At 45.2% G+C, this 27870-nt stretch overlaps 1 protein-coding gene and 1 long non-coding RNA gene across 7 annotated transcripts in view; one reads left to right on the top strand and one right to left on the bottom strand.

Moving 5' to 3' along the window:
• The first annotated feature begins 3340 nt into the window (after positions 1 to 3340).
• Positions 3341 to 27870, top strand: part of LOC139050003 (zinc finger protein 501-like) — a 36297-nt gene continuing 11767 nt past the window's right edge. The window contains exons 1-6 of one of the 6 annotated variants that reach the window (XM_070526063.1): positions 3350 to 3720; positions 5144 to 5214; positions 6977 to 7112; positions 14618 to 14694; positions 17056 to 17182; positions 20499 to 20602. In XM_070526063.1, coding sequence (XP_070382164.1) covers positions 3599 to 3720; positions 5144 to 5214; positions 6977 to 7112; positions 14618 to 14694; positions 17056 to 17182; positions 20499 to 20602 — 637 coding nt within the window. In that variant the 5' untranslated portion in view covers positions 3350 to 3598. Of the gene's footprint in view, positions 3721 to 5143; positions 5215 to 6975; positions 7113 to 14114; positions 14168 to 14617; positions 14695 to 17055; positions 17183 to 20498; positions 22419 to 27870 lie in introns of those variants that run through there. The other 5 variants (XM_070526062.1, XM_070526059.1, XM_070526064.1 and 2 more) reach the window with 5 other exon arrangements.
• The window catches only part of LOC135919788 (uncharacterized), a 379293-nt gene continuing 366679 nt past the window's right edge, over positions 15257 to 27870 (bottom strand). Inside the window, exon 3 of the long non-coding RNA XR_011508710.1 lies at positions 15257 to 15388. This is a non-coding gene — a long non-coding RNA (uncharacterized lncRNA). The remainder of the gene's footprint in view (positions 15389 to 27870) is intronic.

The raw sequence follows: 27870 nt of genomic DNA, 5'->3' as shown, positions 1-27870 counted from the left end.
GTGTTTATCCATGTCCTGCGCTACCAGTGAAGAACACGTGCCAAGCCGTGGTTACTGAAGCCAGGTTGCTATTAAATTAAGGGGTTTTTCGTGCCAAAACAACTTTCTGGTTATGAGGCACGCCATAGTGGAGGACTCCGGAAATTTAGACCACCTGGAGTTCTTTAACGTGCACCTAAATCTAAGTACACGGGTGTTTTCGCATTTCGCCCCTATCGAACTGCTAAAGGGTGGCTGAGAGGACTGCGGTTTGCTCGTTGAAACGAGGGCACTCACAAAGAATCAAGGTGCGCGATTGTTTCATTGCACTCGCAGAAGTCACAAAGAGGGCAGTTGGCCATTCCGATAAGAATGAGTACGCATTTGAAGATGCCACTCGAAGCCACAGATGGACTAGAAGGGTGCAGTTAGGTCGTGGAAGGTTGGGCGGAATACGGAGCTCTAATTTAGGGTGCAGGGTATGAAGGCGTGCCCTTGTAAACTCTGATGAATTCCACTGATGTAATGTTAGGTCACGCGCAAGTGCGGAAAGCTTTTTTTGGCTGCGTCGGCTCTCGAAAGAGTAATGGCAATGCAGTTGACGCTGTCATGGGTAAATCGGGCAGGATCGTCTGCTCGATCATTCCCATTTATGCCACAGTGACTAGGCAACCATTGATATATTATATCCTGTCTCTCGTCAACTACGCGATAGTGTACTTCTCTGATCTCTGCGACGAGCTGCTTATGTGATCCATGGCGCAGTGCTGAGAGTACAGTTTGCAGGGCTGCCTTGGAATCGCAGAAGGCTGATCATGTATGGGGTGGTTCTTCCTGAATGAAATGAAGAGCCGCACGCACGGCCACCGGTTCAGCAGCTTTCGTTGATGATACACGTGACGTATTTAGTTGTATTTTGACGGGTATTGTTGGTATCACCACGGCGGCAGCTGAACTTGAAGGTGTGACTGAGCCATCGATGCAAACGTGTACGCGGTCACTGTGCGCCTCATGTAAAAGTCCTCATGTGGCCTGCTTCAGAGCGAATGACGGCATGTTAGCTTTGTTCGTGATTCCTAGGATGGTGAGTCCTATTTCGGGTTTCTGCATGCACCGTGATGGTGAGGATGGCCTTCCTGCAGGCATGTAGTTCGATGGCAATGAGGTACGAGTGGCAACAATTATACGACTGAAAGTTGTGTGTGGACTTTCTGCAGGTAAAGCGGCGAGATGGTGAGAATGTAGTCGGTAGTCAGGCAGCATGCCGAACATGCACCCTGAGAGCGTCGGTTGCCAAGTACGTTGATATTGGGTGATCTCGCGCTATGAAAATCGTTGCCGCTGTAGATGCACACTTCGGAAGATTGATACACGCCCTTAAGGCTTGAGCTTGTAGCCCCTCAATAGCAACAATCTCATAAGGCCTCTATCTCACAAACGCCAAGGACGTCTTCACATTTCATCACACAAAGGGAAGCGCAATGACAGAATTCTCGTTTCAGAAATGCAAGGCCTGAACAAAGTGAGACTTTAGACCGTGTACAGTGCATAGCTGAGGCCAAAGAAAAAGGTGGGTTGTCGCTAGTTTCCTCCAACATCCAATCACTTAGCGCTCACTCTACAGACATAGAACACGACACATTTCTCAACTAAGCAGATGTATTGGCTATTACCGAAACGTGGCTTGATGAACCGTTTCCAATCCGAGAGTTTCAGCATGCAACACGATGTAGACTATGCAGAACAAACATAATAAGCAACACCAAATTCTACCGTAATTCTGAGAATTATCTACTAATGCGCAAGCATTTTTAGACATCGGAAAGTAGATGGGTAGGTAGACACGCATAAGTTACGAAAACCAAGTAAACAAAAGCGAACTAAGATTGCAACCCAAGAACAGTTACGCGTTACTGGATAATTCTCTGAATGTCTGCAGCAGTCCTTTAATTCCATATTTGATGAAAGTTCGTGCAACAGAATTTTCTCGGACTGGCGATTCAGATAGCATGGCATTCTATTTTTTTAGAAGATCAGCGCTCCCTGTAGCGAGTGCGAAAAAAATTAATGTTTACGATAGTGAGGCGTTGACTTGAAATAACTCCAAATGGGCCGAGTGTACCGAACCTGGCATCTGCTCTCCATTCGCATGTTATGAAATGCCTGACCGAAGAATCGGTGCATCCACGTGTCAGGCGTCCAGTAGCAGCGATAGAACACCAATCACAAGTCACGTAGCCTGCTCTGCTGCAGCCTGGCGCGAAGCAACTTCCAATATTTTGAAAAAAAAAACGAAGAAAAGGTGCTTAGTCTAGAGGCCATCGTTAGTAACTCGACGGTCTGAATGCACTCAAGCTGTCAATAGTGAGCACTTGTTCGCGTGTTAACGATGTCAAACGCACCCGCTGGCCACGCAAGGAGGGTGGAACAAGAGCTCGTTAACACCAACATCGAGAACGCACGACCGCCATACCCTCGACCGTAGCGCCCCCTCGCAGACTGGGGACAGACTGCGTCCACTTTGAGAGATAGAGTTCTTGAAATGAAATTGTTTACGTTATATATACTCCCGAATTGTTTCACGTGCACCAATTTACCCCTGGCAGACGTAGCACTTCACCTAAAGAAGAAAAAGTAAAGATTACAGTCAATTTAGCATACGGCAAAGAGGATGAAAGCGAAAGCCTGCGCGTTCGCAAGAGATTCATTAAATTACTTGAACACTGTCTTTCGAATGCACTGTCACTTTCTATTATTACTTGCTTTCTCTTAACTCGTCTTTACCTTTTGCTTTTCTTCGGATGCCTAGGCATCGCCACTGTTTCTGCGTGGTTAAAGGCACGCTAGAACGGACGTGGAGATATATGAATACATTAGGAGACATACGCTGGTTCGCTGAATGATTTGTTAGCGCTTTAATCGACGAATGTAGATGCATGGGCTTCTATATATTCTTTTAGCACAGAATGAGAGGGACACGGAAAGGCAGATTAGGCAAACAGACAGCGCTAACTATCAACCACAGATGCGTTTCCAGTTCACGCAGATGTACTGATACTCCTCAAAACGTCATAAGACACGTGCGGGTACGTTGCTCGCCAGGCATGAACAAAACCGGTAAACCACACGTACACGGTTTTGTGGCCACATTGCTTATTTAGAAGGGTGTCCGTTAAACGCGAAGAAATGTGATCGAACTCATTCTGTTATTATTGATAAAGAAATACTGACGCATGCGCTTGCATTTTGATACCATAACTCCGGACGGTCAAATTTTGGACCCATCAGAATATAAGGGTTGCCCTTAAAAAAGACATTTCATGTCAACGGTTTTTCACTGGGAGAGGGGGTTAAACGGTTGTGATCATTTGCTGGGAAGGCAGCGCGATGGATTAGAATGCCTCTTCTACCGTTAAAATATGAGTATTTTGTCGCCGAGGTAGTGGCGCCACTCTATCGCTTCTTTTTTCAAATGAGCTCTACGGCTGCCTTCTAGTTTCTAAAGAGCCAACCGTTTCATTTTTTCCCTTTCCTCATCGGCACTGTTGCGCATGCGCTATGATTCCGCGTGCTTCTGTCACAAAACAGACGCTAGTGCTGCAGAGGCGCCGAAACAGCCATGGCTGAAAAATGCAACAACGGAAACACGCCCCCTGCGTTCACCTTCGACGGCGAAGAAACTCCGAGCACAAGCCAGGAATTCTTCGAGGGCACTTCATGCACTTCCGATTGCAGCACTATGTGAGTCTTGCCGCTTGTAACAATTCTCGATTAATATTTTTCCCCGTAGGTATAACCCGGAACGCAGGCGTTGACAGCTATAGATTTGTTCCTACTTCAAAGCAGGCCTTTGATAGACAACTTCAGACTGCGTAGTACGTGGGCGACATTTTTACCTTTTTTTTTGCGCGTCGATGCACGGTGATGCGAAAATATTTTCACGGAAAGCACAGCTGCGGCTGTTTATCGTTAAGGTCCAAAGTAATGTCACTGCGGGTTGCAAATGCTTCTATCAAAGAACATGTTTGTCGCTCCTCATTCCGCAATGCCGGCACTTCTTTGCTGCCATGGTAAATAAGTCGCAAATTAGAATGATTTGCGGTATACAACTGCAGATTCCCGTCCCTTCATTCACGTTTCTTTTCTGAGGCTTATGTCTGCAATTTCGCCTTGTTCATGCCCCTGAAACTTGAATAAATGTTTCGGAAAGTCAGCTGCACGGGTCATACCTGAGTGAGTGAGTGAGGGAATAAACTTTTATTGGGGCCAGGAAAACGCTATTAAACGTACGCCTGGCTAATCTCATGACAGGACTGACAAATCTAGTCTGCTGGCCGCATCGCGGGCACGCTGGACAGCCAGGATGTGGTCCCCAAAAACAGGACTTCGCAGGAGCGCGTCATACGTGTTATATTTCAAGCAAGCTCTCAACAACACATTTTCGTACATATGCTTAACTTGAACTGATGAGTCCTTCTCTTCTCAAGTCTTCAAAATGAGTCTTCCCTAAGAGGCAATTGTCGGTTCACTATTATTCTGTGGAAGCCATGATGCTCGCAATTTTAATTATTTTTACGATATATTCCTCATGGCACGGATCCATAATTCGTCGTTCATTTAAATTCCCGTGAAAATCCTAATACTACCAGGGCGATTGCTAATCCAATCCGGCGTGGAAGGAGCATCTCTTTTTATACACCTCTGCTTTGAAACAAAGCGTGCAAGAAGTTCACGCAGCCTCTTCTTTTGAGCCTCACCCTATTTTATAGAACAATTGGATAAAAAGATTTCCGGTGCGCCTATTCGGAAATTATCATTGCGATTCTCCTGCACGAGTCGACGCCACGACAGTTAGAAAATTGAACACATATACTCAACTAAAAAGCACTAATCAGAAACGCCGTAAGTGAACAAAAGCTCAAGTTCTACACTAAAGTAAACAAAACTTGACTTGCATGTATGTACAAGTCAATTGTGCTTTTATGTGCACAATTGACTTGTGCACAAGTGGCAAGTGTACACAAGTGCACAAGTGTACAAGTCAATTGTGCTTCTTCAATTGTGCATGTATGTACAAATTGTGCTTTTACAAAAGTTTCATCAGATATTTCCCGCGTTACCTGGAAGCAATGAGTGCGATACTAATACATATGTCCAATTCTAGGACTTCTGACGACTTCTTCGAAGACTTGTGGAACGCGTTCAAGAGCCTCAGCTATTCCGAGGACGTTACGGGTACGTACGGCATGGCCTTCGGCCATCGATGCCGCTTGCGAAGACGCTTAACATCCCACAACGGAAAGAACGTTTACATAGGCCACGACAGCGGTGCATATACTGCAGAAGAGGACAGACTTTACGAGCGTCAGCGTGTCGGTGTCCGTGTCAACAGCCCCAACGCGAATTAACACGATAGCTGATATGAAAGTTGGTGCGTGAAAACCATATAGCGTGATAGCCATAGTTCGACAACACAAATGTCAAGGACATAGTTTGCAAATTTGTAGCTCTGCCCCCCACAAATAAATGGATATCACAGCTCCGTAATACGGCATGTGCTAGAGCACCTGAGGCGGGCAATATTGATTCATGAATTACCATCTTAGAAAAATTTTAAGTGTTAACGAGATTTTTCAAGAAGTCCTACCTACAATATAGTATATTTCAGAGCGCCCCATATTATATCGTTTGGACTACCTTAGATATATTGTTATGTTTTCAAAACTGTGTTATCCTTTTTATTGCTCCATTAGATTTGAAAGTTTGGTATTGTTCATGTTTCAGAAATTCGTCCATAGTGAAAAAATTTTATAAAAACATTCACAGCCAACACAAAACTTCGTTTGCTCCAGTCCCACCATTTGAACTTTCTTCTAAGTGCAACAGACCTCAGCACACTTAGAGCAATTCTTACCGCACATTTCTCATGTATTTAGACAGAACACCCCGAGCTCAATTTTAGATTTCTGCTCTACTAAGCAGCTTTCCTATAGCGAGAACGCGGCCTTTATTGTGAAGGAAAGTTCACTTTGTGGAAAACCTAGCCCACGGAATTATGCACATTTCTCATCGGCACCTTAGTAAAGCCTGAAATATGCTGATTGCTGGAAATGTAGAGCCAAGATATCACTCCGATTACAGGCACAACAAAATTTGCAGGACGCTTTAGCTTCGAGTTTAAGACTGCAACGCGATACCATTCAAAGATACCTGCCTGCTTCTGGCGCTTCCCGGTAACTGCAGCTTGTGTAAGAGTATTGTTTACCCGGAAACGCTGGCGGCAACCGCTATGCACGAAGCGAGCTTTCTGGTAGAAACGTCGCTTAATACGTGGGCCGCGGATTCTCGGTGGCGAGCGCCATCTGCATGCTTTTGCACAGAAGTGGGCACGCCGCTCTGAGTGGTAGAAACACTGTAAAATGGCTTTGGGTTTGAGCTCCCGCATAAAGGAGGTTTTCTCGGATATTCAACTCGCAATCTGATGTTATCATGTCTGTAGTTATGTTAAGTCGTACTTTAGTATATTTCTGACGCATTTTACTTGAATTCATTTATTTCAGTAACGCATTCGCGCTACACCGAAGGCCTGCGCGGTTCGGTATGCATGATTCGCAATGATTTTTCGCTCACAACACGGTCAACGGCTGCCCCTAATGCCGATATCGGATTATCTGCGACACGATGCGCGTAGAGCTATCGCGTTAAAAATGCGTAATCTCGTCTTCAGCATGGAGCTATGTTGTGTTCTATTCTGGTTTGCTAACTACAGCACATATTTTGGGGGAAATTCTGCACTGCATAAATTCCGTCACACACGTCTCTTTTGTCGTGTATTGACGGCATATTTCCAAAAAGAGCGCCGCATACTGAAGCACTGAAGTCAGATTTCCCTATCACTAAACCTCAACTAAATCTGTGGTTCCTTTTTTTCAGCACTAAATAACGCTCGTTGAATGACCCTTGAACAGGGACAAGCTAACACCTGTTACTCTCTCAGGCCATACATGTGTCACTGAAAGCGGAATCAGTAGTTCCCCGCCTATGGCGTCCAGCAGCAGCAGCAGTCACCCACAGCCCAGTACAAGCCACGCTGGCAGGGAGGAAACATCGGCCATTCCGGAAAACATCGCTAGGTGAGCGCACGTTTGAAAAAATTTGCTTGCGCAAAGCAAATCACAGATGGCGCGTAATGGTGCCCGTGGTACAACTATGCCTCCACTGTCCAACTTTTGCTAGAGAGGTGAGCTCTGATATATGAAACACGCACAATATCAACCGTTATTCTAAGCACGGGGTATGGTGGAGGTGGTGCTAACATGCTTGTCGTGCTCAGCACTCCTTGCAGCTTTGTGAAATGCGTGCGTACTACGGCATATTCGTTTACAAAGATAGTAAAGAGAAAAGGGTCCGTCTTAAGACAAAATTCAATTATGGGGGTTTACATGACAAAACCACTTCCTTATTTTGAGGCACGTCATAGTGGCCGGCTGCAGAAATTTCTACCTCCTGGGGTTCTTTAACGGGCACCTAAATCTCAGTAAACGGGTGTTTTCGCATTTCAGCCTCATTTAAATGCAACCGCAGAGGCCTGAATTCGATCCGGCGATTGTGGTAAGCAGCCCAACGCTACAGCCACTGAGCAACCACGACGGGTGTCTAAAGCAATCGAGCAATGCAGTGACGGGCCATGTTGCTTAAGTGACGTTCATTTCAGAGTGCAGGGATAATTCTTACACTTTTGATGATTCGACTATATGCCACACGCTCAAGTATTGTACCGCTTTGCTATGACTTTCGCTTACCAAGGCAACCTATGAGCCTGGAGGCATGATGACTGCGTGACGCTAACGCAATGATGATGGAATAAGAATGAATGTCGTTAATAGGTCGCTGGATAAATCGCGGCCATGACGGCCGCATTTCGATGGAGGCGAAATGAAAACACACCTGTGCACTTCAATTTAGGTGGACGTTAAAGAAACCAAGGTGGTCAAAATTTGCGGAGTCCCCCACTACGGCGTACCTCATAATTAGATCGTGCTTTTGGCCCGTACCACCTGAAAACGTAATTTAAAATTTGAGGGATGATATTGATATAATGATAAAGCCGTACAATGGCAACGGCATGACAACAATGACAGGCGCATTTTTAAGTCGTGAATGATTGTATAATAAGGATGACCTGACGACGACTGTAAGGTAGCCACATGAAACAGCGATAATGACGGCGACCGCACAGCCAAGGCGGCACGATGACTGTACCGTATGACAACGAATGCATGACAGCGTCTGTTGGACGATGACGCAATGACAACGATGGCATGACAACGACGGCCTAATCCCGGCACAATGACGACAGGGTAACTGCCGCAATATAACCAACAAAAATGATGTCGATGCTTCGGCGAGGGTGGTATCAGGACGACGGCATGAGCACAATGCGATTACGACACTCTAGTGATGAATACGGCGGCGGCGGTGAATCGCGCCCCCATGTCACCCACGCGCTGCCTCTCGCGATCTCCCACTCAGCGAGGCAGTCGCGCCCCACTTGGCTCCGTTTGCAACATGCCGCACGAGAGACTGTCCGCACCAGCCAATATATCGCGAAATGGAAACACGTCTAGAGCTGCGCTCAAATAAGGTGCCAGGAAGTATATTAATACTCGGTGCAATTTTTTGTAAGATACCTAAAGAGTTTAGGTTTGTATAGGTTGTTCTACCCTGGACAAGTAACCAGTGCTTTTTGTCGCATAAAGGTCGACATTGATCGTGAGAAGAATTCTGCCTAAATGTTGATTTATATATTTCTTCAGGTAAAATTTCTGTAGTCTTTATGAAAATGGTAAATATTAGCCTAATGTTATCGATTTATTTTATGTGCTTTATATGCCTCCTTTTACTTAAGTACATATTGCGATATAGATACCAGATAAACCAGTAGAGTTATTGAGCTAAATGAGAACAAGGTGAAAGCAGCAGCCTACGTTTCGACAAGTAGACTTGTCTACTCCCGCCTTCCCCGTGTTTTCCAGTAGAGTAAAGAAAGACAAGGTAACATCATGTGGCTTGAATCACTGCACATATTTGGCTGAGTCGCGTCAGCAAATGTAGCAGAATAAATTCGAGCACACAAACCTAATTCCGAAACAGCGCCAGCGGCGCACACACAAAATTTTCTACGGGATGGCGTGCTGCCTCTCAAGGGCACATTTTCAAATATGTTACCACATAAAATAGCCCCTACAGTTCCTATTGTTCATATACAAATTTATCGCACATAAAAGGTAAAAGTAATAGCTAGAAATGTTCAATATTAAATGAAGAAGAGCAAGTATGTTCCACCAAAGCAAAACAAATAAATATAAGGGTTATCTATGTTGCAGTAACGCAGATTCAAATAAGTGTTGAAATGTATATTTGAAAATGAGATTAAAGAAGCAAGAACATACCTTGTCGGCATATTTCATCCACAGTGCGTTTAAAAATGAACGTATTTAACTTATTAGCGCACGCGGTGTATGATGCAATAGATTATGCATACGTCGGTTGTTTCGTGTGCTGTGCGGCAGCGGTAAATTGTACGCATGTGTGTCAGTGGTAATCAACTTGCTACAAAGATATCAGAGACATTAAAGTACGGTAACCTAAACATAAGCCCGGTGGAGGAAAAGCTACAGTTTAGTTTAAGACGACCGCTTGTTGTATGGCCTGTTGCCTAAGGGCGACCAATGTAAATTAAAGAGAAAGCTAACTGCTGGGCAAGTTGACCTTTTTCCTGCTCGGAATAGTTTGGCCAATGTATTGTTTTACGGTTTCATTTGCCACTGAAATTGAGATTACAAGGCTCCGAATAATTTTTTTCAAAAAGCAAACTTGCGTGACGTTACACTACAGCGATCGAGAAGTGGAAAGTCACAATTTATTGCGGTACCCTTTACCATTTGTGAACAACTGCAGTAGTACGTCGCGCTTCAGCTACCCTCATGCTGGGCAGTCCACCCGTCATCGGACATATTTAATGCGGATAGCGTTAGATCTGTGTCGAGGTCGGCTTGTGATTGCACAGAATATCGCAGTGCTCGTGCGACTGCTCGCTATTTCGTCGTCGTCTTCTTCCACATCGCTGCCACATCGACGCCGCTAATCATGCCAAAGAAGGCACAGTTAATTATTGCAGAGTTAATTAGGACACTCGAACTCACTACTTTTGACAGGAGTCGAACCCAGGACATCTTGTGTTAATTAGGGTGAATATTATTACGGCATCGGTAATTAAGGTAGCCTAAATTAGGGCGCTTGATCCCACGACCGTGAGTTGGAAAACGAAGCAATAAGAAGCAACAATGCATTCGAATGAAAATGTCGAGTGATATGATAGCTCTCTCTTGAGCGCGCAGACTTTCACCTCCACCATCTATGGCGTATGCTAAAGTAATTACTTACCCTTAATATATTAACCTTAAGGGTAATTTCTCTATGAGGTGTGGAGTGGGAAGCAGCGTATTTTATTTAACGACAACAGTACTCCACGTGCGAGGCGTGAAACGCAATATGCCACTTTGGAGCACCCACACAAAACGGTCCCCAATGTGAGGGGTCTGACTGAGCTACGGCTACGCACGGCGCATGAGCGTTAATTACCGAATAATCGCGCCAAGAGCGAAGCAGTTGTCCTTAATCGCTAGCGGTTAGCGAAGACAGCTCTGCACTTTGTGGGCAACAGAACAATGCGAGCGCCACTCGCGCGGTTATAACATGTTTCATTTCAACTGAGCCAGAGAGTGCCACAGCAGTCAGCGGAGTTGTATCATCTGGCATTCGTAAGCTAGTTGGGCGTAACTTAGGTTCTATACCTCCTGCACTTCCGCGATTGCTTACACGAGCAACAAGCTCTTACCAGCAGGATGTCCGCTACAGTTTGAGAGGACCATGAAAGAAAAGTTGCGATATCATCCGCTAGTTCTACGTTTTTTCTTTTTCTTGATGTGAGTGAGGGATAGTTTGGGTAGATCATTCGGCGGAAAGATAGCAAGGTTTATCGGGGTGCCCCCGCTAGCGTTCATGAATTTGCACAGTCGCGTCAAGCTCATGGTGGACTCAAACGTCTCGTTTTTTCCCAGCCGAGGGCTATCATATTAATCCAAATCCCGAGGTGACGCAATTTTTATTATTTTCCGTTCTTTTTTGGCACTGAGTGCGCATGCGCGGTGATTCAACATTGCGCATTCGTGAATACACGCCAGCCACACGGCGTCGAAACATCAGGCCTGGATGATGAAGGAAGCTACGAATACACGCCTTTGAGTTTAGTACGATGGTCGAGGTAACTGCAAGTACTACCTTGGACGGTACCCCGTGCGCTTCATCTACTTTGGGTGCCTACACAACGTGAGTTTTACCACTTGTTAATTTTTCATTCAATACAGTTACCTTTGGACAGGACCCATATAAAAGGCTTGTATATCTGTATATTCGTTCCCGCCTAAAACGGGTCCTTTTGACAGCCAACTTGAGCTTTTCAACTGGAGGTTTTCTTAGATCTAGACTCGTCGATGCACAGGTGGTGCGAATATATTGCCATCTTGAGCGCAGAGTCAGCTGTTTAGCGGTCAGGTACCCGACACAGCGGTAGGCGGAAGAGCAAGCTGGGGAAAGTTTCGAACGAGAATGTTTATCGCATTACATATTTTTGTAAATTCGGGCAGGTCATCAGAACGGCAACATTACGTGCGGTGCGTTTTGCTTGATAACCAATAGCTTTTTCATCCAGGTTTGCATGATATGTGTTTAACGCAGTTAACAAGCATCACAATTGTGGCAAACATGTAGAAACACTGTTATCATTCATTTGTCAAGTAAGATATTGAATAAATAAAAGTATTTGCAAGACAAACTCACGCAGTGCGATAAAGGTTGCGTAAATTGTGTTAAAATTTACTTACGAGAATTATGTAATTGCGTGAGCAATGTCCAACTATTGTAGCACTTGATATCATTTTTTATTGAGAGATTTGCTTAGAAAGCATTGAATATACCAAACACGGAAATAAATGCCCTTCCATGTAGCATTTAGAGCACATATTCCTCTTCGAAGTCTACACACTGTCACGTGTGCCGTTCCCGATAGTCATGAAACATAAAAAAATATAACTGCTATCTGTTAATAGCAAGAAAGAAATTACTTGAGGCAACGCGCAGAAAGGTGCGGGAGAACAGAAGTTAGCAAAGACACAACGCTTCACTTCTGTTGTCCGACGTCCCTTTCTGCGTTAAGCCTGAAGTTGTGCAGTACCAACTAGCCCACCTGTCTGTGTTCATGAAGAAATAAGTTACTGCACTGTGTTTGTATCACCTAATGAGCACATGTGGGCTATAATTGTGACGTCAGTGAATTGCGTATGTAGACTGCTGTCCTTCTCAGAAGCTGCATCTGCTCTTGCGCTGCAATCACCCTGTTGGTGAGACTTTTCACTCTTGCTTACGCTATAAAGGAGACATACCTCGCTACAATAAATCAACGTTGTCTGAACCATTAGCGCACTGAAATTGCCTTGCGCTGCTGAGTATAATGTATTTTCGGCTGGCAAACCTACAGCAAGTACAAATAGCACACTGAAGCGTATACGATGTAGAACAAGCTCGAAATTCATAGAAATCTTAACTTTCCTCGATTTGTTCTCATATTTATTCACGTTTGCAGTGGCGGAAATTTCAGTACAGCAACCATTTTCATAAAGCAATGGAAGTTTGTATACCTCCTGCGCTTCCACGAGCACTTAAACGAGCAACAATTTCTTCCCAGCAAGGTGTGCATTTTACTATGAGAGGAGCATGGAAGAAAAGTAGTGATATCTTCCGATAAATGTACTTTTTTTCGTAGTAAGTATGAGCTTCAGTTTAGTTAGATGATTTGGTGGGTAGATAGCACGGGCACCTCTGCTGGCGTTCAAAAATTTGTTCATTAGTGTCAAGCTAGTGGCAGATTCAAACGTCTAGTTTTTTCCAGATATGTGGTATCATTTTATACGAAACCGCGAAGTGACAAAAGTTTTATTAGTTTCCGTTCTTTTTCCGGCATTGAGTGCGCAAACGCGGTGCAACAACAACGCGCCGTCGTCAACACACGCCAGTTAAAGGACATCCAAACGTCAGGTATGGCTCAAGAAAGCAGCAACGAATACACGCCTCTAGACTTAAGCATGAAAGGCAAAGCAACAAGTACAAGTCATGACGGTACCCAGGACGCTTCATCTGCGTTGGGCGCCTACAACACGTGAGCTTTACCGCTTGTCAATTTTTTTCATTGAATATTGCTATCTTTAGACATGACTCATATACTAGGCTTATAATAGGCTTACATCTGTACATTTGGTCCCAACTAAAACGGGTCCTTTTTTACAGCCAGCTTGAGCTTTGAAATGGCAGGATTTCTCAGATCAAGACACGTCGTTGCTAGAGTGGTGCGAAAATATTGCTATGTTCAGCGCAAAGTCGGCAGTTTAGTGTTCAGGATAAGATTTTTCAGAACATGAAGCAAACCTATACTTAGAGAAGAAAATATTTTTCATTGATATGTAATTCTTGCACTGCAAACACGCGATGGAGTGCTACAGCTCGAAGTCCGGGGCAGAATTCTGAATTGCACTGCCGTATTTCGATGAAAGTGCTCTGTAAAAAGGCTCTTGATGAGGCCTTTAGGTGCTCGTTACAGAAGTTCCGATGGCCAAAATTTATGCGCAGTTCCCCTAAATTGTGTATGCATTTTATGATGTTATTCCTTTCCACGGAAAACCTCGGAATTAGTTTTACCGCACTGTACAATTGGTGAGCCGAACCATACGTGTTTTTAGACACTGTAATTTGTCAATTAACAAAAAAATGTGACCAAGTGGGTACTGCCCACTTAAAGCTTTACATTAATAAAAATTAAGCCCCGTGCATGAAAAGCCACAACTTTGTTTAAGACAATTGTTCTTCAGTTTGAATGTGTTGCTTAAGGAAAACAAGTGCGCAAGCAGACACACTTTCCCGGCTTGGGGTTGTGCGGGCAACGAAGGTAATTATTCTTGTTTCTTTTTTTCGGCAGCTTCAATCTAGGTTTCTTAGTTCTGAACCATCTTTTTTTTTTTCAGATATCAAACTGGGGTGAGGTAATACCACAGCGATAAAGAAGTGGGCAGTAATGGTATACTACGGTAACCTGTATCATTTGTGAACGAATGTAGTTGCGCGTCGCATTTCAGCTACTTTCGTGCTGCGCACCGCATCTGTCTTGGGACATTTTTCATGCCTTCTCACTATTATCTTTATCATTCGAAGAATTCTAATATACGCTCCAGCGAGTGACATAGGAGGAAACTTAACACACCTTAAAACAAACATTTAAGAACTCCATTCTAGTCAAAGCACCATTTCGTCTATGGTGAATAGGTGCTCTGCACCATGTATTTCCCCGACTTTGCCGTTCGACCTATGCATGCCAGCATAGTCAGTACTTGATGAAAACAAACCATTGCGAGTGGCGCATTTACAAAACAAGGCTTTGCTTTAACAGAACATTGCTTTATTAAACATAATTTCACTTTCTATTTTCTCACATATAGTAACTGTCTAACCAATACTTTAATAATTGCAGTATTTCCAACGAGGCCTTGCGTTACCAGAGGAACACACAGCACATGCCGACGACTGACGAGATTTGCAACGTCGACGGTACGTAGGCGATTGTCAATCGCTTTTTGCACAAACATGGCAAATAGCCCCTACGGTTACCATGGTAGCGGTACATTTATTGCGTATAAAAATGCCATTAACCAGTGCCGCCAAGATGGTTCTCGCATGAACAATTTGATAACTGTCCTTACTAAAAAAATTGTGCTTATCCTAATATATGCAAATTCATATATCACCTACGCAGAAGATTTTGAATGGATTCATTCTTGCATTGGTGAGCTGGTAAACCACAAAATGATGAGGCAGAAGCCGACACTGTACATTCCCTGCAGTGAATAATTCGCACAGAAATGGAATCGTCACATGACCATTGGTCTAGAATATTATTTGCCAAGCAGAATCTAAGTGGGCTTGACCAGCTAACATCGTGATATTATTTTCCTTAAACAGATCATACTTATTGACTAGTGATTTGATGCGAATGCCGCGAGTGATATGTAATTAGTGTGGCGCTTTAGATGTCTTTACGGAAAGTTCGTAGCGGTAATGTCACGTTTTAGGCAGAGTGTGAGAATTACTCACCAATAGCATGTCCCGAGAAGCAGACGTAACCCGCTGCTGCCGAATGCAGAAGTTCCAGCGTACAATTTGGGGAACCGCAGAACATTTTGTATGGGACCGCATGGTTCTTTCTTACCAAGCAAGCCAAGCCACAGCCGCAGCATAAACAGCCCTAAATGGTTGCATGAAAATGCAACGCAAGGAGAAACAAAATTTTTGGGTACTTGTTTGCGCTCTGTTGCCATACATTCTTACCACATATTCCAACTAAGTGCACCTGAAACGTAAACGTTATTCGTATTGAATTAGTAACATTCACAGTAGCAACCATTTCCAGTTAGTGTGCCAGTACCTTAAAATTCTAAGCCTTTGTTAACCAGAAAATCTACGTCGGGAGAAACACCGGCCTTCCAAATTGAACATCCTTTTTGGTAACGGGATTAGATTTCCTTGGATACGTCAAGCATTATTCGTTCTGGCAGTATCTGTGCAACCTCTTTCGCATGCCTGACGAACGTTGCAGCTTTAGCGGCTCCACTAGCGAAGTTGAGAATGCCAGACAATAAACCTAAGTTCCTTAATTTACGTCTATGCTATGACACGGTAGTGCATTCCAATTCAAAGACGAAACGCAATCCTTCAGTTCTCTGGTTTGTAATCCGCGTTGAGTGTTTACTGTAACGTACGAAGGCATAGACACTAAGGCATGTGGGTGCAGTAATGCCATAAACATTATTAGCCAACTCTGCCCCCCCCCCCTTCATAGTGCAAATAAAGGTGCGTCCAAAAATACGGCGTGTACCTGCAGCTTTAATGCTATTTGCAGTAGCATCGATGGTCCTCCTGAGGGGGGTTCTGCCGTAATTTCCGCCTTTTAGATCTCTCGCGTTTTCCATTTAGTTTCACGCAATTTCTGCGCCGTTATCGGGAAGATGTGTACCTAGCTACAATACATGAAGCGCTATTCCTACAGTCCACACTTTTACCGCACTTCGAGGCTTTTCTTCGCATAGCTTAGTGATATTACCCCGTGAATTGCCACTTCCACATTTCTTTTCTAACCTAATCTGCTGCCTGCAATACGACTAACATATGCGCATTGAGCAATCTTTTTGAATGTAGTCATGTTGTCTATCGATGGCCTACACAGGAACATTGGTGAGGACAGCCGTTTTAGTTCTCGTTGTGAGCTGGTAAACCTGCAGTGCTTACAGCCAGTGCTTATGAACTTCACCTACATGAGTCATCAAATGGGCTTCGGATAATCAGTTTCTGAAAGGCGAGTAGGTATTTCGATGACGCACGTGTTTCATAGAAGGTCATAAATTTAGGGCATACGTCAAACGTAAGTTCTAAATCCCTCGGTAGAAATGCGTCCCTCAATTTATCATTGTCGTCGTCCGCATCGGGCTGCCTGCTGCTCGTAAAAGATGAATAATAAGGAAGAAATTCGTGAATTATCTAATGTGCTTATTACTTCATAACACAGCAAATCTAATGGGTCAATGGTTTCACGCACTAGAGACCGACATGGCGTTTTACACTTCGAGCGCTGTCGTGTTCTGCAAGAGGTTTGAGGTAAAACACGATAAGCTTAAGAAGAATCCAACACCGCACAATATTGACCATGCTCGGCTTCCCCATCGCCACGAAGTTCTTGCATGCATTCAAGGCAAAACTTCAGAAAGAAAAGGCACCGCGTACGGAAGCACAACAGTGAAGTTCCTGTACCACTAAAAGCTTCCAGCCTTGCACCATAAGCATGAAATATCCATTTCCCACGAATCGGCCTTGCGCTACAGCGAATGAGCACCTTTACTATACTTTTATGACACACAGGTATCAGTGACAATGGAAGCACAAGTCGCCAGCACCTGGGGTCCGTCAGCGCCATCGATAATGCAAGGCCCAGCACAAGTCGCGCTGGCATAGAGGAAGCATCAGCCAATTTAGAAGACGGTGCCACGTAAGTTCACGTTAGGTTCCATTGCTACGCAACTAAGGGACGACAGGGATGGCTACCCACGTAACAATATGCTCCTAGTCGGTAATTCCTCCTTGGGAGGGCTAGCTCTGATGGCTGAAACAGGTACTGCATCAGCAGTTTTGAGTGTTCGGCCGCTGCAGCCTGCCTTGACTAGCTTCATGGTTCCAACAGCGCGACCGAACACCACACGGTACTGTGCACACCCCATGCGGCAACCACGAAGCTGCACAAGCTCGCCCGATTTTCCATCCTGTTAACACCACGCAATTAGCAGTGCACTTACAGGTTTGTAGCTTGCATACTCACTCCCCATTGTGGAATTTGGAAAGATTGTGAAGGAGAGACGCTTGTGAAGACGATTGTGAAGGAGAGACAAGGTATGTCTGTTTTTCTGTAAACTTCCTGTAAGACTTACACTTGCACTGACACACTGACACTGACACACTGACACACTGACACTGACACACTGACACTGACACACTACACTGACACAGACTTACACTGACACACTTGCGCGAGGGATAAATATTGCGATGACTTAAATGCGAAATATCAGCTGCTGTTTGGACAATATGGCGTCGGCGCAAACAAAAACCTTAAGCTCAGGATTTCCTATTTAAGTATATTGGAAAAGAGAAATGAATGTGCTTGGCAACACACTATACGAGTATCGAAGGTTGTGGCATTTGAAGAAATGTGATAATGTCGTAACTAAAGCAGTTGCACTTCAGATTCCTCATATACTTAAGAAAGCGTTACGAAACTCAAGTAACAAAATTGCATCTTTATAACTCCGCAACGAAAACACCCGTGATTCAATGAACTGCACCAAATCACACATTTAGAGCCCTCAAGATTCATCTATCACAAAGCGCTCTGAAATTTTCTGTTTTGTGGGTAGATCATTCGCCAGTTCTCGGACACATTCTATCGATTTCAAGGAAATCGCAAATGAATATAAAGAAAGTTGTCCACTTAGGCTGCTCCAAGAGATGCAGCCAATAGAGCTGCAATATATATATTTTTCCTGTAGTTACCTTTGTAATTTCTATGCTTTTTTTTAAATTTGTCTATTTCATAATATTTACCACTTGCAAGCCTAAGTAAAATTTATGAATAATGTTCCGGCATCTAACTGGCTCTATTAAACGAAATTCGAATGTTTAATAGTTCAAATTTCTTTAATAAATAATCCGGTCTTGAAGCAGGCGAAGCTGGCATAATTAGAAACGACGTAAAGGGTAACACCATACGACTCGAACCAAACCATAACATTGTGTGAGCCATGGGAACAACCGCAACAAGGATAAATACAATTGTGCAAGTAAAAAGCACGTTACCGCAAGAATGGCGACCAATGTTCATCTACTGCTTAGCTTAGACATTTCAAACGCGCTGTCTCTGCTGTACTACCCGTTGTATTTTTCTTCACTAAACGGTAGCAAAGCTGTCGCACCAGCATTGCCTTAACTCAACGCTTGCAGCGTTCATTGCCTTATTGAGAAAAAAATGCCTACTTCTCGGCAGCATATTTCATCCATTGTACATGAAAACACTGACGTATTTGATGTTTCTGTGCTTGCTACGTATGGGGGGAAATGATTATGTGTGTGTCGTTCTCATGATGCCTACGGCAGCAACGGTGTGCAGTTCGAATGCGACTAAAATATAAAATGACTTCGTACAAACACTGCAGGAAAACTTGAACCCGGCAGTTTTTCTTCGTATTCGATGTGTAGGATTGAGTTAAGGCGTATGACGTACGACGGGGAGTCATTCCACCTACACATGTCAGAAGTGACGCGAATATCTTGCCTCTGCGCCATTTCCGTTTCTTAAATCGAGAGCCTCAAGAGTCTAGTTTCAATGGCTTTTACCCGCAAAAAGCGCCCCTAGTGAGAGCAAAATATCATCAGGAATGGCTCACACCCCATAAGGAAGCAAGTAAGTAATGCCTGAATATGAACCAAGGAAAGAAACGAGCGAACGAACGGGTGACGGAAAGAAAGAGAGCCAAGGAAAACAAGAACGAAATCACCTTTAGGTATGCATTATGTTCCCGCATGTGACGTTGAGGAGATCGATCTACAGTGCCAAACGTTTACTTCGTATGGCAGCTCACTATGTCTGACCCGTCAAATCGTACAAATTTAGGCATTACCACGCATGCAGGAGGCTTTCCTCTTCAGGTGTTAGTAGAGTGTAACATGCTGCTGAATTTTTCTACCCTTCCTAGCGTACAATCTGTCCTGAAAAATTCACGGCCCAATAGTACAGCTCATAACATGAAATTTGAGAGCAGCTGTGTAGATGTTTTTATTACGGGATATATTCAGGCAAATATTTCGAGAGATAGAGATAACAGAGGTCAAGCGCGACGGCTTTTGTAAATGACTGATAGAAGGATCTAGTGTAATGGCTGGTGCTGTGTGGCTTTCATAAAATGCGCGCATAAACTCAGATTGGAAAACAATTGCAGACCAACACAATCAAAGCAAGCGATTCATCAAGTCAAAGCGAGAGCCCACACGAGCTGATCATAGTACGGAATGAGCGCTCTGGCTGAGATTCGATGCTAGTACGAAACGAGCGGTAGGGCGAGTCTGCATAAAACTAGTCTTCCGCGCTCATGTCACTGAAGGGGCAGCTATAATTGGTCTCGGCCTCTCTACCATTCAAGGCTCGCGTCTTTTGCCGCTCCGCATTCGCTCTTTCATCTTTCGCTCTTGTGTCTGTTTGCTCGGCTACGCCGCCGACGCTCGCCGCTAGAATGGGTCATTAAGAGCTGCGTAACAAAACGGAGACGTATTATACCCGACGCAAAACAGTCTTTCTCAATGCTAAATGTCTCACTACCAAAAGCACGCTTCTGGACTTTTGCCTGAATGCTCCTTGTGAGCGTGTAGAAAACGGAGTTGTATTTTCAATACTCAGACCGGCTAGTTCTTAAACTTACCGTCACTGAGAGATACTTCTAATATCCTGCACCTGTTGCGTGTAGGAAATGCGATGTATTAGATGATGCAAGGCTTCTGTGCTGCTTGCCACTCGAACGAGGAAAATTAATTCTCAGTTTAGCATTACAGGTCACCGAAAGCACCACCGTTCAATTTCTGCCAAACTAGAGCCCAAATGGAGCGCTAAATATCAATGCAGCAACTTAGCGCTAAGAGCGAGTCACCTTACCATTCACACGCGATTTTTTTTTGGTCAAACACTTCATTGGTCAAAATGTGTTTTGTCGTCCCACAACAAGAGTGAGCTATTTTGAGCTAATTTGCCAGTATCTTCGCAGGAATGCTACTGGAACCGGAGGAATGGAAGAGCAAGGCTTCTGCGGCGTCAGAGCAAGTGTTCAATCGTCTGCCAAGAAGTTGAAACACAAATGTCAAACATGTGGTAAATTTTTCACAAGGGCTGTCGATCTATCTGCACATTACCGCACGCATACCGGCGAAAGACCATACAAATGTGAAATATGTGCGAAATCATTCGCGCACAGGTCGACTTTGCGTGATCATGAACGGATTCACACAGGTTTGAAACCCCATATCTGTCAAATATGCACTAAACCGTTCAAAAGCAAAAGGGAACTTAACAATCATCTCAAATCACACAGTAACGACAGACCTTTCGTTTGCGACATATGTAATCGCTCCTTTAAGCACAAATATAATGTCCAAAGACACCGCGAAGCATTTCACGGGGACGGAACACCGTAGGAGTGCAAGCAGTGTGGATATCGGTCCACAAAGAGAGAATACATCGACGCACATCTCTGCCAGAATACTGGGCGCTAATTGTGTGGAGATTCGTCTAGACATGCATTTTAACGAATAGCACACCCCGTGACGCATACGGTGGGCAGTCTTAACAGTGTCACTAGTGCGCAAGTGCAGTAAATCGCCCATGGGCATTGTATATGAACGTGACCATGCACCCGTGCAGGAAAAAATAGGCGCTGACATTCTCCCGCCGGGGTGATAAACTAACCGGACGCATCGTGTGGAGAGGCGGGCTTCTTTTGACGTTTAAGACTGCTGAGGGAAATGTAAGATGTAAATGATGGCGCTTGATTTTCCGAAATTATGAAAGGAAACGTCGTCTCCAGGAGAATTGGGGATGTTTGAATATCGAAGTATATTGCAGGTCCTGGCTAGAGCTTATTGTTTGCACAACCATGCTGTTCGCCAAAGTAGCTTTAGCGAACCCATTCCTAGAGAAACCCTAATGAGCAGCAAGTTCGTGTTTTATGTCACTAGAAGTTTGAAACGTTCGCACAGAATCCTTGACACCTCGTTTAGTTCTGTGCAAATGGTCTGACGGTGTACTAGTAAAAAAGCTTTACCTTATCATTGTTTTAATTATTCTGCAGTGTGAATAGAAGAGAACACCTCTCATTAGGAAACATTTTCAAAGAAGGCAGTTCTCTGGTCAACTAAAAAAATATCTGCCAAAAATTCAGGTCCCTAGGCCTTGCTGCCTTCCAGAGACCGCTCTTACGAGAATATGTAGACATAAACATGGGGACATTTATGTCCCTTACAAATTGTTCAATGCACGTAATGCTTTGGTTGACTCTTTGGCTCTTGTATTCACAGCGAAGATTTTTCTTCTTTATCCTGCCGATGAGAAAACTGAAACTGAATTAGACTGAAATCATATGTAGGTTCCCAATATATGTTCTACCAGAACGAATATTTTAGCTGTTGTATTAACGTGGAACTTCTGTCACTTTTAATGTGCATTTTCTCATTCATTCTGAAGGCGTCTCTTCTCCCTTGCACTGCACTAGAATTTTTAGAATTTTTAGCCTGATGTGACAAACGTGTCCCCGCGAGCGAGATAGCTTTTAGTTATACTATTGACACGCGTAGTTCGTATGTCTTCGTGCTGTGGGCGCGTTTTACCGGATGCCCTTCTCATTGCATGACGCGCCTGCATGCATCAGAAGATGCTCCAAAGTTCGGTCTTATTTTTGGTATTGTTCAATTTCTATCACCAAATTTCACGCGCAACGCAAATACATTTGTGCATTCTGGAAGGCACGTGAGCACCAGCGATGCCGCTGGAATCTTCTACGAATAATGCGTGAACAGCCGACGCTTGTTAATCGTAAATCTCTTGTTCGACTATAGATTCATGTGCCCGGCACTATTTTTCTACCCGAATGTAACCTGTTTTGTGGGTTCCGGTTCGCCCAATAAAGAATGGTTCGTGAGTGATGGTTCTTGTTACTGTGTTATTTGTCGTATCTACAACGCGACATCTCGTAGAGGACCTTTGTGGTGACTGATCAAACCCTGCCAGTCATGAAAAATATTGGAGGACGCTTAAGCTTCACCTTCGACAGTGGAACGCGATAGCGTGATCGCACCCCGTTCGCGCTGCCCATTAATAAACACAAGGATATTGGGGCATCCTCGCACCTGTCCCCGCACGGCCCAAATGCGCTCAAACAAGTCGAAGGGGAGAAGCGGGCGAGTGGCGCGCACCTGTCGGGGCAGCGACGTACATTGCCAGGAGCGGGTCTTCTGAGTTTGCCGCAAGATGGCTTTGCGTGTGCGCCAAGCGCAGAAGAATTGTAGCGGTAACATACTTCTCTAGTTGTTTAACTCCGACTTCTGTAAGTGACATGCTCATAGTAACTGATATAGACCGCCGTATGACTTTCTACGGAACGTTTCTAAGGCAACGCAGCATTCACTAGAGGCGCTTTTGTCCCGCTTTGAGCCATCGAACTCGTCGCTGAGTGTTAGCGTCTCCTTCTCACATTATGGAGACCCTGGTTCGATTCCCACCCAACCCATTTCGGAAGTTGTTATTTATGAATTGCCTTCCGGGATTTTTCGCTCATGGCCAACGCCGCCGACACCGACACCAACGACACCAGCTTTTCTGCGACACGAGCTCCTTAACGCTATCGCGGTAATATTGTCAACATCGCCATGGAGGATCGAGCTAGCCTAAGACTACGCCTGCCGCTTTAGTACGGACCTCTGCCCGAGAAGACCAGGACGATCATGACCCCGACAAATGCCACAGTGAGAGTGCCCGTGTCACCCGCAGTGACGTGTGCTGCAAATCCAAGGAAGCCACCGATAATTAGCGGATCACCATTAGGAGATCTGGAAAGCTCGCCGGAAACCTTTGCAAAACCACTATGTTTAACAATTGAATCTTTGATTAGCTGCAGTTTCACGGTGCATTTCTGCATACATTCACGAGCGTCATGCCCAAGGAGCGAGCCGAAGTTGAATAGGGATGCCGAACGAGAACACCGTGACCCTCAAGGCAGAAATTCAGGCACTTCGACCCACAAATGTCCGAGAGGAAAGCGCTCTTCCGCGCTGCGGTTTGAAACAAATGGTTTACACAGGATGGATACGTGAACCAGCCAAAACCATTCCAATATTCCTAACGGAAGTCACGGGTATTGAAAAGACGTTGGAATAGCGCACTCAGCAACATCGTCGCCTGGTGCTCCCGCCGAGGTGAAAAATTCAAACAAAATAAGCTCCGACGAACTCCGAAACACCCCTATAAGTCTCACGTGAATTACTTAAGATGTTCACTTCGATGCAGCTGAAGTAGCCTTAATTGCTGGCGTCATCTGAGGGGAGGTCCAGCAGCCATTCCCAGTCCCTAAATTGCTGACTAAAGCCTGGAGTGATGACCTACCTGACGGTCTTCAGGCGTCTGCGTCCCCTATCGCGCCCGCAACTGACGAGTGCTCGCTCTGCTGCCACTGAGAAGCCGGACTCGTCTATTGCTTATGCCCTTACCGTGACATGATACCATCTTTTGCCGTCAACTGTTTGCGTTCACAGCAACATTGTTTGTGAGTGTTTGGCTGCAACCTAAGGTCCCTAGGAACTGAATGAAGACCCCGCCGACTGTGCCGATCGCAGTCGCCACAGCACTGCCTCTCACTGAAGCATCCCGAGTACACTGGGCTAATACGTGACTGATATGTGGGTTCATATCCGGCAAACTAAACAAAGCAACCTACGGATGTGTAGTTCCTGTTCATTGAAGTGCCCAAGGTCCTCCGCCGCCAAAGCAAGATCTGTCTCCACGACGAAGAAAGACGTGCTGCAATTTCGACGAAGCTCCGAAGAAAAAACCACGCTGCCAAAAGATACCTGACGACGCTGCGGAACAGGGGGACAGTGCCACGAAGCCATGATCACATACCTCGCAATGAACCAACAGACTATGAACCAACAACACAGACGTTGTCGCCGCGTAGTGGCCGCTTTAGTGGACAGAGGACCTGACTACTCCGTCATGAATCAATACTTAACCGCACAGTCACTGACAGTTATGACTACATGGCAAGGACCCCAAATCAGAGCAGCTGGAGGTCACCTAACAAGGACGACTGGAAGGAGCACGTACGTTGAACACAACAGGTGCTAGACACCCTTGCGTTGCAGACTCATCCTTTTGTCGCAGGATTACGACAACTCGCCCGCCTAAGCATCAAGCACCAGCCAAGGACGGTCAGACAACGCTACAATCTTCGACGACGCTTCGTCGAATACCAGGCTGGTGACCATGATTAGGTTATCACCCTCATAAGCGAACATGGACTGAAGCAATAGCATCCTTATTTCGCACACTGCAGGAAAAATAGGCGAATGTGCGCATGGCCCGTAAGCTCGTAACATGGCCGTAAGCAGTCCAACTTCCGCGCCGGCAGGCGGTTTTACATTAGCTAACCCACTATGATTTCGTTGCTCTAATTTTCTTTACTACGTGTTATTTCGTCCTCGTTCTCGTTTTATCTTCTTGCGGTGAACGCGTTTCACCGCCTAAAGCGTTAAGTTATCGCTCCGCGAATGACGCGCTTGAATGTACCAGAACCTTCTTGGTCATCCTCACAAATTTTGTCTGCTCTCTATGTTATAGTGGAACCTTGTGTAATCAGATTGCGTGCGTGACAAGAATATATTTGCACACACTGTAAGGCGCTTGAGCCTTTGCGACTGGTCTGGAATCTTCGACTAAACATTTAAAAAGGCCAGACTAGCTTGAGCCGCTGATCAATTTTGCAACGGTTGAGGCATGTGCTCGCTGATATCATTCTGCCCGAGTGTAACTTGTTTCGTGGCAATAGTTTCGCTCAATAAAGTGTTGCTTTCGTGACTCGCGGTTCTTGCTACTGTTTTTCACCGTCCCTTCAACGTCGACAGTAACAGGAAATTGTGCGTGGCTCTGCTATCGCAAGCATCAAAGACCAGCGAAGCTGAGGGAAGTTAGGGCTACAGAAAAATTTATATCGTTTTCCTCTATGGGAGGATTCGGTTGGGACGGCGCGCCATTTTAAGCGCCTGCCGCAACACAAGCGATTTGTTGAAACGTCATATGCGTGGGTATCCTCTGCCAGACGGTGCACCGCCGCCCCTTAGTTGTGATGCATGCCATCTTCGACGCCGTAGACTTGGGAGCTTTTTGAAAGCCGCCAAAGCGATGATAATAGTGATCTAAAGAAAGAAAAGACGCTTGATTCTGCGACCCATGAGGGAGCACAGCGAAGCGTTGAACCAAACGAGCAAGTCGTTTTTCTTTTTTGTTTTCTTTAAGTCTGAGAGAAGTGATGTCATGCCACCTGTGTCCCCGCCGCACAGCTACTTCTCCCTCGCTAGACTCCACCGACCGTCGCCGCGTCGCTATGCTGCGCGAAGCTATTTCTTACATTCTACTTTCACTCTCTCTCAGCGATCTCGCCCGCAACTAGGCGAAGGTGCGAACGTCAACAGAAAACCAGCGAGGCACTAACAGCTCCGCTGCAAAAACCTCTTATCCAGGTGCACTGTATCTATGTTGACTCGCATTACCTTACTTGCCGATGTACTATTTGTATCAAACGAAATACGAGCAGCGGATCATGTGACCGAAGCATAAGTGAAGGTAATATGCACGCCGTGGGATAGTTATCATCATTGACAGGCTCGCACATCCGGTTTTACTGGATTATGCGATGGCGCTCGCCCTATACCCCGATATTTCTCACATCTGTTCTTTGTCATTTTTGTTTTCTCCCTTTGAAATATAGAGGAGCAAAACAGAAGACAAAATATCGAAATCTAAGGCAAGCATCATCCCTTGGTGAGGTGGAACCAGATGTATTTGTCAATGTTGATGATTGGCAGTTTGTACACATTAAACTTTGATTTACGCTTCGGAAACCCACTCCGCTTTTCACGTCTCCTTTGGCACCAATAGCAGAATATTTTAGCGCATTGTGAGAAGAGACAATGTCGGAGGTGCCCGACAAGAAAGGAAAAGAAGTGCCTACGTAGGCTTTGTACACTTTTCAGCACAACTCACGGAGATGTGGCAAGCATGTTCAACCTGAAAATAACGCACGAAACGAGGTTTTGCTTGGGTATGCAAATCGTTACATTTCTACTTAGAGACGTTGATATCAAGAATAATTTTTCTAATCAACGCAATAAAAAGTAACGTGAAATGACCATTGCTTGCCACTTGGGCCTCACTGGGTAGTTGGCGTTCCCAGAAAAGGAGGAGGAGGAGGAGGAGGAGGAGGAAAAACTTTATTAGCTCTAATGGTGTAGAAATTAGCGGTGGCAGATGTGGTCGGCCATCTTCACGGTCTTCTTCCCCATCTGCGCAGGGTCGACGCCCCTATTCCAGGGCACCACTGAGGGTGGCTACTCGGCAAGCGTGCCTTACTAATCCGTGCTGGACTTTCGGGTCGCTGCTACAGAGCACCTTCTCCCACTGCTCCGCACTCGGGTCTTTTATTTGAAGGAATTGCTGATTCTGAACGCATTCCCATGTAACGTGATATAAGGTGGGCTTCGCGCCGCACCAGGGGCAAATGTCTCTATACTGGGTGGGAAACATCTTGCTTAGTGTGTTTAGGTTTGGATATGTTCCTGTTTGCAGCCTCCTCCAAGAGGTTGCTTCATGCTGATTTAGGATGTTGTGGGGCGGAGGGTATTTGATTCGGACCCCCTTATAGTAATTCAATATGTCTGAGTAGCTTGGGTTGACTGGTATGGGTTCCTCAGGGTCGGTGCTTGTGGCCGCTCGGTTTGTGTGCTCTCGAGCTGCCGTGTCCGCCCTTAGGTTCCCTTCTATTCCAGCGTGTCCCGGTGCCCAGAAAATTGTATGCCTGACTTTGTTGTTAACCCTGCAGGAGCGAAGGATGTGAAGCGCTCTGCGTCCTATTCTGCCGTTCATGTAATTCCGACACGTAGTTTGCGAGTTGGTGAGTATTGTTAAGGACCTTTCGGATCGGTAGCCCTCCACTGCCGCTAGAGCTACGGCTATTTCCTCAGCTTCCGTTACCGAACAGTCCTTCATTGACGCGCTGCTGATCTCTTTGTAGTCCTGGCTTATTACTATATCGCAGCTGTCTTTACTATGTTTGTGCCTCTTTGCTTGGCGTATAGTGCAGCATCTGTGTATACTGTTGTGTTTTTTTGTGGCCAGGTACTTTTCGACGTATTTCGCCCTTGCGTCCCTTCGCGCCGTGTGGAGGTTTGGGTCCATGTTTTTGGGTAGGGGGGCTAACAGTGAATGTTTTCCGATATTCATCAGGAATCCCCTCCGTTCTTTGGGTTTCTTTGATTGATTCCGTGAAGCCTAGCCTTATTAGCAGTTCCCTTCCCGTTTTAGTCTGCTGGAGTCTC

The sequence above is a fragment of the Dermacentor albipictus genome, chromosome 9, assembly GCF_038994185.2.
Source record: "Dermacentor albipictus isolate Rhodes 1998 colony chromosome 9, USDA_Dalb.pri_finalv2, whole genome shotgun sequence".
NCBI lineage: Eukaryota > Metazoa > Arthropoda > Arachnida > Ixodida > Ixodidae > Dermacentor > Dermacentor albipictus.
The sequence above is the reverse complement of the archived record's forward strand: the minus strand, read 5'-3'. Positions and strand labels throughout refer to the sequence as shown.